The sequence below is a fragment of the Leopardus geoffroyi genome, chromosome C1 (genome assembly GCF_018350155.1).
Source record: "Leopardus geoffroyi isolate Oge1 chromosome C1, O.geoffroyi_Oge1_pat1.0, whole genome shotgun sequence".
Classification (NCBI taxonomy): Eukaryota; Metazoa; Chordata; class Mammalia; order Carnivora; family Felidae; genus Leopardus; species Leopardus geoffroyi.
The window spans coordinates 75109991-75123218 of NC_059328.1; the positions used below are offsets into that span (position 1 = coordinate 75109991).

Here is a 13228-nt window from a genome sequence, read left to right on the forward strand (position 1 = left end):
ACCAGTTAAGTCCAGGCTCCTCCAGACGGTGCTTGGTCAAATAGGGTGGGTGTTGTCAAAAAGGTTTCTGTCCTGGGGTGCCTGGGTGGCTCAGTCGGTTGAGGGTCTAACTTCATCTTAGATCATGATCTCATGGTTTGTGAATTCGACCCCACATCAGGCTCTGTGCTGAAAGCTCAGAGCCTGGAGTTTCCTTTGGATTCTGTGTGTCCCTCCCTCTCTGCCCCTCCCCCACTCGCACACTGTCTGTCTGTCTGTCTCTCTCAAAAATGTTTTAAATTTTTTTTTTTTTTAAAGGTTTCTGTCCTGCTGAGCTGTTCCCTTTCACCATTCTTCTAGAGAGAGAGCAGACTCTTCTTGAGAGTCTTCTTTTTTTTTTTTTTAATTAATTTATTTTGAGAGAGACAGCATGAGCAGGGGAGGGGCAGAGAGAGAGAGGGAGAGAGAATCCCAAGCAGGCTTTGCACTGGTCAGCATAGTGCCCAATGCGGGGCTTGATCCCATGAACCATGAGGTCATGACCTGAGCTGAAATCAAGAGTTGAATGGTTAACCAACTGAGCCATCCAGATGTCCCCACCACCCCCCACCTTTTTTTTTTTTTTAACTTTGACTTTGGAGGTTCTTGTCTGATACCCAGGTGGATAATTCTGTGATAAATAAAACCCAGAGAATTTACCACCTTGTGTTCCTCAAGACCTGAAGTTTCTAACTGGTTTTCCTTTTTTTCACCTCTCGGAGTCTTAGAATTGTCTGCTGTTTTATTATCAGAGTGTTTAGTTGTAGTTAGTTATCAGACAGGAGTAGAAAGAAATGAGCCTGTTCGATCTTGTCCAGAACCAGAAATTTGACAAGTCTAATTTTTGTTTTAGTTTCTCAAGCAGGGGTGCTTCTTTCTTTCACCTTATTTGGGTAACTCTTAATCATCTCTTGGGTCTCAGAATAAAATTTACTTCCTCAAAGAGTCTTAGAGAGGCTTTCCTCAATGTTTTAATCAAATTATAGGTGGGTTTTTCATTGTTCTATCTTGTTTTTTCATTGCAGTTATCACAGTTTTTAATTGTGGTTTACTTGTTGAATGTCTGTCTTTTCTCTAGATGTAAGCTTTTTGATTGTAAGGATCCTGCCTTTTCTTTGAGAAAAAAATGCTTATTGGGGCACCTGGGTGGCTCAGTCGGTTAAGCATCTGACTTCAGCTCAGGTCATGATCTTGCAGTCCATAGGTTTGAGCCCTACGTCAGGCTCTGTGCTGACAGTTCAGAGCCTGGAGCCTGCTTGGATTCTGTGTGTGTGTGTCTCTCTCTCCTCCTCCCCTGCTCACGTTCTGTCTCCCTCTCTCTCTCAAAATGTTAAATAACGTTAAAATAAAATACACGTTAAAAAATGAAAAGAAAAAATACTTACCATTTTTTAGAACAGTTTTAAATTTGTAGAAAAACTGAGAAGACAATAGGAAGTTCTACATACCCCAGACTCACTTCCCCGTTTTTAACATTGTATGTAAATATGGTACATTTGTTACAGTTAATGAATCTTGTTAGGAATTAAAGTCCATACTTTACTCAGATTTCTTTAGTTCTCATTTTTTTCTGTTCCAGCATCCCATCTGGATGCCACATTACATTTGGTTGCCACTTCTCCTTAGGCTCTCCTTGGCTGTTTTAGTTTCTTAGACTTTGCTTTTTTTTCTTTTTCTTCCTTTTAAAATGATCTCAACAGTTTTGAGGAGTGCCAGTCAGGTATTTTATAGATGCTCCTCTATTAGAATTTGGTGTCTTTCATTATTAGACTAGAGTTATGGGTTTTTGAAAGGTAAATTACAGTGTTAAAGTACCATTTTACATAATACCAGCATGACTTATCACTGTTGATGTTGACCTTGATCACCCAGCTGAGGTAGTGTTTGTCAGGTTTCTCCTGACTATAAAGTTTTTTTTTTTTTTTTCCCTCCTCCTTTTCATACTGTGCTCTTGGAAGGAAGTCACTATGCACAGCTGACATAAGGAGTAAGGGGGTTAGGCTCCTCTTCTTTGATGGCAGTGTGTGTGTGTGTGTGTGTGTGTGTGTGTGTGTGTGTGTAAAAATTATGTTAAATTCTTATATACAGGAGGTTTCTCTCCTTTACCATTAATTTATTTGGTTATTTATTTATACCAGTATGGACTCATAGATATTTATTTTATACTTTGGATTATAATCCAGTACTACCTTATTTTGTTGCTAAAATTGTTCTAGTTTTGGCCAGTGGGGGTTCTTCAGGCTGGCTTTTGTGTCCCTTTGACATAGCTCCATCAATGGCTATGATTTTTGTTTTGAGTATTTCTTTACTTTCTTGCACTACAAGATGCTCCAGGCTCATTTTGAATCTTTCCTACTCCTAGAATCAGCCGTTTCTCCAAGAAGTCCTGTTTCTTTTTTTGGAAACTAGTATTAGAAACCAGGATCTGGGCACTAGGTGTATCATTAAGGAGTAAGGCCATGATTATAAAGTATCATTTAGGAGATCGGAGATCTGAGAAAGGAACGCAGGCTGTTACAAGAGAATCAAAGTATATCACACATACATATGAAACAACCTCACTGAAAGGAGTGGTGGGGAAAGGTGTTAACCTAGGTAACCTTGAAAATGGAAAGAATCTGCAATACTAAAAGCCAAAGGAAGTACATGTAAGCACTGTACTGTAGTTGATAAAGTTGTTTCCATAGGGATATGGGTGGACAGTTCTGATCCTGCTGTAAATGTATGCTGGAATTGAATAATTAAAGTGGATGGCCAGTAGTAGGAGCCAGATTTCTTAGTGGAAGAGAATTTACAGATGAACAAGGGAAGGAGACTAGAATGAGGCATATAGATTATAGATTAGAGTTGGAGGGGTCATTATATAGTTCTAATACAATATAGATAACCTTTTTTTGTCCCACCACTGTGTATTCAGTATGCAGCACAGCATCTAGCATACATAATAGGTATTCAGTAAATATTTGTGAGATGAATGAATTAGTCATGTTTGGCCAGGATATGGAACACTATGGTTTAGCTTAGTCAGATGTCCATCCTTAGATCATTCAACCATGGCCAGGGATTATGGAATCACATTAAAAACATTGACACCTTCTCTAGAGTCATATGGTTTGAGTGAGATAAGAAACATTTCCCAAAAGCTCAAGGAAGAAGAGTATGCAAAATAAGACCAAAAATAAAAATGACTAACAGCATCCTTTGGAACAGAGGCAGAAATCTGACCCATTAGGTTCAGTTTCATGGTATAAAATGAGGTTATTTTAAAGTAGTAGTGTACACAAATACTTAATAAGAAATATTGATCTTGATATTGAAAACATATATAGATCTGGATTTGCAGTTGTCATTACTAAATTAGATTAAACTTCATGTTTCAAAGCAGGAAGCCAGATGTATTATTTATGACTCTGATTTGTGATAAGAGAAATCGTAAGTCAAACCAAATTCAAGCAAAAGAGGAATTGGTTAGCACTATGACTAAAAAGTTTAGGGGTATGGGAGTATGTTTAAACATGATTGGATTTAGATGCTCAGCCTTGTGTCCTCCATGGTTTTTTTCTCTTTAATTTTCATCTTTACTTTTTTCTGGGTTAGCTTTGTTTTCTGCTGGCTATGATAAGAAAAACTTTTTTGGGAGATGGCTGATGAGATCTCCAAGGCTCAGGCCGTCTGGCCTGGTAGCAAGATGCTCTTTGAGATCATTCACAAGGAAATCCCAGCCAAAATCCCAGCCAAAATGACACTGGTCATATTTGAGGATGACCAGTGTCTTGCTTTCCGTGACATTTCCCGTGAAGCATCAACGCATTTTCTGGTGATACCCAAGAAACTTATATCCCAGATTTCTGTAGCAGATGATGATGAAAGTCTTCTCAGACATTTAATGATTGTTGGGAAGAAATGTGCTGCTGATCTGGGCCTGAAGAAAGATTACTGAATGGTGGCAAATGAAGGTTCAGATGGGGGACAGACAGCCTGTCTATCATGATGAATTGGCCTCCTGGTTAAGCATGTTTTAGGGATAATTTTCCCTTCTCTAGGCAATGATCAATGTTTGCAAGTTCCGATATGTTAAATGGTATACTTATTTTTGCCTGTGTATGTAGAGATTGGGGAAATAATTTTTAAAACCCATGCATTATAATAAAAAACAATGTTGCATGATTTACAGTAAAAAAAAAAAAAAAAAAAGAATGCACTTCTCTTTGTCAATAGCTTTAATAGCTTTTTTTTATTGTCTTTGCAACTGGTGTTCTCTGGAGAAGGACTTTCTTATCAATCCCTGAAAAGGACCTCTGAATAGGACTACTTCAATCCATGACTAATCCTAAATCAATCACTGAATCTAAGGATTGGGTACTCTGACCTACATGCAGTTTATGGTTAGTTTTATGACAGGACTGGTGAGGAAGTAAGGTGGATTTTTTTAAGCAAATCTGTTTTGAAAGGTGATGATTTTGTTTTTTTGAAAGAAGAGGATTGTTGTCTCTATCTACATCCTTCTCAAAGTGTGGAGGTGGGGAGCAGGGGGCATAAGGTGGGAAAGAAAAGGAAAAACAATTTTTAACATAATGACAATGTTATTGACATCCCCATCACCCACATTAGATTGTTATACTTTTTATCTCTTGGAAGTCACAACAAGTAATTAATAATTATTGTTATTGAAGAGACTTCTTAAAGCGGTCATTATTTCTTGCCTTCATTACTACAGTAGCTTCAATTACATATTTATTATAGTGTCACAAACTTTCAAGATTCTCTGCGTATACTAGGTGTTTTTTTTCTGGTCTTGCCTGTGCTCAGTTATGCAGCTGTATTCAGCTGGTGGCTAACCTGGACTGGAATGCCTCAGTCACATGTCTGGTGTCTCAGCTGGAATGGTTGGAACAGCTGGAGTGCTTTGGTTCTCTTCCACATGGCGTCTGTCCACATGGTCACTTTCATCTTCCAGGGCCTCTCTCTCTCTCTAGCAGAGTAGTCTGGACTTCTGTAAATAGTATTTGAGGTTTCAAGAGTGAAAACACAAGTTATGAGACCTCTTGTGTCCCCTTCCTCATCATCACAATGTCACTTCCATCACACTGTCAGAATAAGTCAAAAGACTGGTGTTGAATCACTGTGAAAGGGGGACTACAAGACAGTGTAAATGCAGGAAGGCAGGATTCATTTGAGACCATTTTGCAGTGGTCTACCAGAGCTTCATAGAGCATATAGCTTCCCTGCTTTTCCCTGCTTCCCCCGATCCTCAAATCTACTCTTAACGCAGGAGGTCATAGCATATCACTTATTTGCCTAAGCCAAAAGCCAAAGTCTTTGTATTGCTTACAGGACCCTAATGATCCTTGGTCAGATAGGGATTTATATTATATCTAAAACAAGAAATCCAAAAAACAAAGAAATCCAAAGAAAGGGTAGGACTTGTGTAGCAGTTTAGTAAAGCCGGCAGGGTCCCAGGACCTCTCTCTGCTTTGCCATCTTTAGTTTGTTGGGTTTTGTCCTATTTGTCCCGTATTGTCACATGAAGATGGCTCCTGCACCTTCAGGCTTTGGGTCTGCAGTCCAAGCAAAATGAGAGAGAGGTTCACTCAAATCCTGGGCTGGCTTCTCATTGACAAAAGTTGTCATATGGCTACTTCTAGCAGCTAGAAAGTCTAATGAAGTGACAATTCTATCTGTGTACTTTGTTGCATTTAGCAGAGTGGGAATTTTCTCAGTAAGGATAAAGGGAGGATGGATATTATGTAGGCATCCAGTACTATCTGCTTCAGTGCTGTGTGCCAGGAACTGCACTGTTACTATGAAAGCATACTTCTTAGTCTTAGGCATATCTATTCTGAGACTTAGAAATGATACAGTCAAGGTAGTTGCAATAATTGCATTTTCATGTGAGGAAATTGAAGCTTTAACATGGTTGCAGTATCAGAATTTGTACATCACCAGATTGACTCCAAATGCTTAGTTCTTGCCATCATACTATATTCCAGCTCAGCTTTCTGTTAAACACATGCATGCACACGCGCGCGCGCGCGCGCACACACACACACACACACACACACACACACAACCCCTATGGCCTGTTACATTTGTGTAAAGCTATGTTGCTTCTTCAGAGTATGTTTTTCATGTCTGTCTACCTTAATAAATTGAATATCTGAAAGAAAAGTAGACTGCTATTTTCCATTGCCTAGCATTCAGTGAACATTTTGAATAACTGTAGTTTTTTTAAAAACTGGAAGATAGGAAAGTCAAACTTCATTTTGCAGATGAACAAACAGAACAGCGAGATGGGATAACCTGCTTGGGGTTGCATATAGCTAGTGACAGAGAGCTGGTGTTAGAACTGGTTTCTTGCTTCCGGTTGAGAGTATTCTCCCCTGAGACACAGATTGGATTAGGATGAAATTAGAGATGAGAAGTATGGCCTGCCACTATTCCTGATTTAAGGCACCTAATATCCATTAATTAATGCAAATTAGATCAAGGTGTAGTTCAAATATAAGGAAATGGATACTCCTAAGATCTCTAAGAAGGCAGTATGGAGTAAAAGAGCACCAAATTAGGAATCACAAGACTGGCATTGTGAACCCAGCCAGGTCACTGACTTTTCTTTGTGAACTTAGGCAAATTGCTTAGCTGCTTTGAACCTGCTTTCCTCAAAACTAAAAGGAAATTAGGCTACTTGATCTTTGAAGTTCCTTCTAGCTAAAACATTGTATGAGCCGTTGTACCCAGTGACTTTTTATGGGTGCTCTAGCATTTCTTGGCATCTATCAGGTCAGACTGTTTTATATTCTATAGTGTAGGGAAAGTAACAGCTTTTTCACTTCTTCTCTGGGAACTTGGCCAGTGAGGAGTAAACATCCTTTCCTATCTCTCCGTAAATGAAGTATTTGATCATAAGTGACAGACTTTTTCATTTTGTTCTTTGAATCTGATCTGGTTCTATTTAAGTTTTCTTAACTTTACTGGAAGTTTGTTAAAATGTAGTAAATTGAAAATATCAGAGTGCCCGGGCAGCTCAGTAGGTTGAGTGACTCTTGATTTTGGCTTAGGTCATGATCTCTGTTTTGAGTTCAAGCCCCACATTGGTCTGTGCACTGTCAGCGCAGAAACTGTCTCTTTGTACCTCTCCCGCATGCACATGCACACTCTATTTCTCAAAAATAAATAAACATTAGAAAAGAAAGGAAAATACCAATTTATGTTTTAGTCTACAGATCAAAATTTTATTTTATGAAGTAAAAATAGTTGTATTTATTAAATACATATTAACACATCTGTGTATTTGAAATACTTTATTTACACATGGTATGGTCTAGAGTGGAATGTGTAGTCTTACCCTTTACAGTAGAATTTTACTGACTCAAAATAGCCTAGTTAAATAGCAAATATACTGTAGACTATACAATACTGGTGGTATTTGTCTCTCTCTGTCTCTCAATAATAAATAAACGTTAAAAAAAGATAAAAGCTCAAAGTCTTACAGAAGTTTGATGGGTTGGGGGGGGCCTTTGTTGTCACTAAGGAAAAGACGTCTGTTGCTCTAATTGTCATTCATTTGTTGATAAAAACGCCTTTTCTCTGTTTACTTTTCATTCAGTTATCTTCATGCAGTACTTCTTCCTCATTTTCCATATTCTCATTTTGGAGCTCTTACTAGATGGATCTTGGATCTTCTCATTTTTATCTTCCATGCTTTTTTAGTTTCTCATATCTGTGTGTGATGAATCACAAATTTCCTAAGTTTTCTGTCTGCCAGTATACTAACTCATTATCTTGGTTCAATCCGCTATTTATGTATCTACTGAGATTTTAATTTATTTTGATTCCTTTGAAATCCATGTAATTTTTACTTTTCATTTCCTACTCAATGAGGTCTCTATTATTTCCTTTATGTAGCCACTTGAAACCTGCTTACCTAAAAATAATTTCGATTGTTCTATAAATCCTGAGGGTATTAATTTCACTGATAGTTTCCTTGTGTTTGGATTTGATTCATCTGTTTGAATGACTGCATTAAGGATATGGATGATATAAAATATAAAGTAGGTAGAATTAACCATGAAACACATGAAATATTTTTTTAACAAGTATTTTGTGATGGTGAATTTAGATTGATAGTAACATAAATAGGGCATGAAAAAGAAAGACAAAGGCAAAATAATATAAACAGCAAAGTGTTAGATTAATTTGACTAGCATGGAGTGGCTAGCTTATAATTTCAGCGATAAAAGATATGAGAATTATGAGGTTTCTTTCATGTATAGATTGGTGGACCGTCAAGAGTACTTTTACAAGTTTAATTTTATGCTTAAGATTAGTTCATTTTTTTCCTTTTAAAAATCTTTTATCTGCATACTTTCTGAGTATATTAATGAATTTTTAAGAGAGTTTGTGATTAGAGGTTGCATCTAACTGTGTTTTGAAAAGATGAAAAAAGATATCTACTGTTTAATTTTGGCGTAAGCATGAAATTTTACAGAGTAGAAAACAGTTGTGAATGGAGGATGAAAGTGGTAAGCTTATAAACGTAAATTAATATAATGTAGATAGTGGAGACAGTTATTACTGCCTATAGAAGAACCTACTGAGACAAAGATTATCATTGAAAATTTTCACTGGTTAAATATTTATTTTCTGAGGCTAATTTATTTTACTTGTGTCAGGAATATTATTTCATCGCCTCGTACTGATTCTGACATTTATGATATAATTATTTTATTATTTTTTTTTTTTGGATAGGGACATAATTTAATAGATAAAATATCTCACATGTTCCAAATGTAAGAAAATTCTATTTTTCAGGAAATTTCACAGTGTATTGCAACTAAAATTTTTAGGAAAGTAGTAATAGAAAGTACTATAACCTTTCTTATCTACTGTCAGATGACTTTTGGTTATCTTAAATTATTGATTATATTGTAGACATCTCTTACACTCCTTTTCAAAAAATATTTAAGCCATGTCACAACAAAAGATGGGAGTGAAATATGGTTACTAAAAATTTAGTCCTATGCAAAAAGGAAGAGGAAACAAACATGCTAACCACATATGGTCTGTATCGAATTTTAGCTAATGTAGTTGCTGTGGCTGAATATCAATTTTGCCTTTGAGTTTCCTGGAATATAAGTAGTTCTCCTTATCAGAAGGAGGAAAGCCTGAGTTCCTCAGCAGTGACAGATTTTCCTGACTTCTATAAGAAAAATATTAAATAATGGACAAATCATTAAGAAAACAAAACAGAACTACTCTGCCAGGTTTAAGCCTGCCTTCAAATTGATCATAGTCTTTGGGGTGGTGAGGAGAGGCATTTAATCTAAATTCTAAGAGGGTATAGGCAGGAAATTCTTTTCCATGAAGAATTGTGATCTACTTTGATAGAAAGTAAAAGTTAGCAGAGAAAGGACTAGGAAGAAATGGTTGATTTCTGCAGGAAAGGTGATACTTTCCAAAGGTGCAGCATGCATTAGTAGCTGAGCCAAGATAGTTTGTGTCCAGCAGTAAATTCTGTAGTTTGATAGAATTGGAATTTAGGGAGAAAATTGAAAAGAAATGAGTTGAAGTAGGCAAAAGGCCTTCAAGGATTCACATCAAATATTAATGCCATTTTCGTGTAACAGTATTTTTTAACAGCCTTTATATTTTACTACCACAGTTCCCAAACTGTGCAACAAGGCTCTCTGGGGTGCCTCAGCAGACTCTCAGGATGTTGCAGTGTATTTTAAAATTTCCGGGGAAACACAGTGACACCATTTGTTGAGTATCATGTGAACTAACTGGACTCAGGTTTCAATATTAGATTTATCTACATTCCCTTTATGGAGGAACAGGAAATGAGGCTGGGAGTGTCCAATCTGAATTCAAGGGTTGAGAAATTATGAAGGTACCCAATCGTCAGACACAGTCCATTAATAAGTGTGGTTATTAAAGAAAGAAAGAAAAAAAAGAGTAACGTTTTCTTTCAACTTGTGTTATTTCAATCAGCTACTAAGTTATCATAATTTAACTATTTATTAAGTAATTAGGATCTTAGTATTTAGTAAACAGAATTGTTACATATTTCTCTTGGCCTGTGGAGCATATGGTAAAAATTACTGATGCACTAAAGTCACCATGAGCCAAGAAACTTAGGGAGTCTCTAGCTTAGTACATAATATTAAAGCACAAATTTGTGAAAGCAGTTCATATTTTCTAAGTCTGTGAGGATAGAAATAAAAATATCTACAGAAATGAAGTTAGCTTAAACTTTTTCATCTGAGCATTGTTTGCCTCAAGCCACTTTACCTGAATCTAGACAGCAGAAATTTGGCATTTTATTTTTTAACAGTAGTAATATGCTATTGTTTTTGATAACCAGCCAAAGGTAGATTCACAGCTGTGGAAACTGAATAAATGGATAATAGGACTTACATTCCATTATAAGTAGTGAAAAATGTAGACATTTTTTTTGACCCAGATACAAGATCATTCTGTATCCACATAGTTGAGGATCAGAAATTTAAGGCCAATCAGGTATAGATCACTTATCCTAGGAATTCTTTTTTTTTTTTTTTAAGTTTATTTATTTATTTTGAGACAAAGATAAAGAGCTAGCAGGGGAGGGGCAGAGAGAGAGGGAGACGGAATCCCAAGCAGGCTCCACACCATCAATGCAGAGACAGATGCAGGGCTCAAACTCAACAACTGTGAGTAAGATCATGACCTGAGCCAAAACCAAGAAAGAGTCGGACACTTAACCAACTGATCCACCCAGGTGCCCCTTATCCTAGGAATTCTTAATCTCAGATCCATGGAACCTGGAAATTATATATACAAACATGAAATTTTCTTTGTCCTACTGTTTTTTGTCAGAGTTCCAAAGCGGTTCTTGGACCTAAAAAGCTTAAGAACAGATTTATCAACTACATTCTTTGCATAGTATGCCCTTTGGCACAGGGTAATTTGGTCCAAAGCCAAGATCCCATATCTTCTCATATATTAACTCATTATTCTGCAAGATAACCTGGTTTTTAGAGGTTAAGAATTAGATGTAAAAAGTATTTGTACCTAGTAACTTAAATAGAACTTATTTATATGGTTATGATGAATTCTCAAAGAAATTAAGGAAAATTTTTTAATTAATTGCATCTGTTCAAAAGCTACATAAGGGTGCATAGTGAAATGTTTCTCATTTTTATAACCATTTATAACCACAAACTCAATACCTCTTCCCCAAAGTAAACATTATCCCTAAGTTTTATGTTTCAGAAGTTGAAAATTTAAAAACCAGTTGTATTAGAGTAATGGAATTTAAAATAGCAAATGATATACAAATAGCTAGGGCATAACTTTGGTTTGTAGATTAGATGTACTTACCCAATCTGATTTTTATGTTAAGACGAATAACTGGTACTGTGTATTGTCTTAGCTTCTATCAGTAAGACATAATTGAGACATATTTTCTGGTAACGATGTTTTTGTAGTCAATCACATTATCAATTGGGATAATTAGCCATGAAGTATATAGAGTTCTGTATATAGTCTATCTGAATCCTGATGCATTTAATTCATTATCCCAAAAGTGATCATAAGGATATAACTTTATTTTTGCCAATATTTGTTTGGTGTGTGTGTGTGTGTGTGTGTGTGTGTGTGTGTGTGTGTGTGTGTTAGAGCACATGTGCGTGCATGTACCAACAGGGGAGAGGCAGAGAGAAAAGGAGAGAGAGAATCTCAAGCAGACTCCCCCCTCCCACCCCCCACCACCAATCCCTCTGTGAGAGCCCTATGTGGAGCTTAACCTCACAACTGAAATCATCACGTGAGCTGAAATCAAGAGTTGGAGGCTTAACCGACTAAGCTACTCTGGTGCCCCCACTATTAGTTTTTTAAAGTTTTTTTTTTTTTAATAGAAGATCAAATAAAATTATATCTTACTTTTGGAATTTGATAATAATTTTTACTTATTGAGTGACTGTACAATGGGCCAAGAATTGTGCTTGAAGCTACACATAAAATATTTTGTATTATCACAATAACTCTGAAAGGCGGCAATATTATGTAGATTTTACAGTTGATTAAACTGAATATTTATTTGAAAGGTTAAATAACTTGCTCAAGGAGTGCCTGGGTGGCTCAGTCGATTAACGGTCCAACTCTTGATTTCTGCTCAGGTCATGATCTTGCAGTTCATGAGATCAGGCTTCGCCCTGACAGCGTGCAACCTGCTTGGGATTCTCTGTCTCCCTCTCTCTCTCTGCCTCTTCCCTGCTTGCTCAATCATTCTCTCTCTCTCTCAAACTGAACATTAGAAAAAATAAAAAATAAATAAATAAAGGTTTAAAAAAGTAGCTTGCTCAAGGTTCATAGTGTAGGTGTTAGGGTCTAATTTGAGTTCATAGGATATCAGAAATCCACTGTCTTTATACAACCCTAAGATGCCTTTGTGTGTAGATGTGTTTATTTTAATATAAATTTGTCAGGTAATGCTATTTAGTGAGTGGGCAGAGTTTTTTAACTTAGGCTCTTAATATGGCAATAATAAAGGCAACTAGTCTCTTGCTTACTAAGAAAAGAATTAAATGTAATTAGGTAGAATGTATGTAATAAAGAATCACTGAATACACAGTTTTGTTCTTATGCTGCACATTTTACTGAGCAGCTAACTTTCCTAAACTATCACATTTGTATGTTTTTTGTTTTGTTTTGTTTTGTTTTTCCTGTAGGGAGATTCCCGGAGTCTTCCATTTTCTGAGAATGTGAGTGCTGTTCAAAAATTAGACTTTTCAGATACAATGGTGCAACAGAAATTGGATGACATCAAGGATCGAATCAAGAGAGAAATAAGGAAAGAACTGAAAATCAAAGAAGGAGCTGAAAATCTGAGGAAAGTCACAACAGATAAAAAAAGTTTGGCTTATGTGGACAACATTTTGAAAAAATCAAATAAAAAATTAGAAGAACTGCATCACAAGCTACAGGAACTAAATGCACATATTGTTGTATCAGATCCAGAAGATGTTACAGGTATATATGTATTTTATTTGATGTTTTTATAGTACATTAATAAGTATATCATCTTTGAAATTAGTAAGCTTTGTGAAGCTATAGTTTTTAGTTTTTCTGGAAGTACAGGGACTGTATTTTCTCTGATAGTTAAAGTCTTGTTTATATTCTGTTCAGAAGTACAGTGGCTTGATGGATATGAAAATTGAAACGTTTACTT

The 13228-nt window shown here is 36.2% G+C and overlaps 1 protein-coding gene across 2 annotated transcripts in view; it reads left to right on the top strand.

The window, feature by feature from the left end:
• The window catches only part of PKN2 (protein kinase N2), a 130434-nt gene that overhangs the window by 36430 nt on the left and 80776 nt on the right, over positions 1-13228 (top strand). For both annotated transcript variants that reach the window (XM_045478172.1, XM_045478171.1), the window contains exon 2: positions 12729-13029. In XM_045478172.1, coding sequence (XP_045334128.1) covers positions 12729-13029 — 301 coding nt within the window. The remainder of the gene's footprint in view (positions 1-12728; positions 13030-13228) is intronic.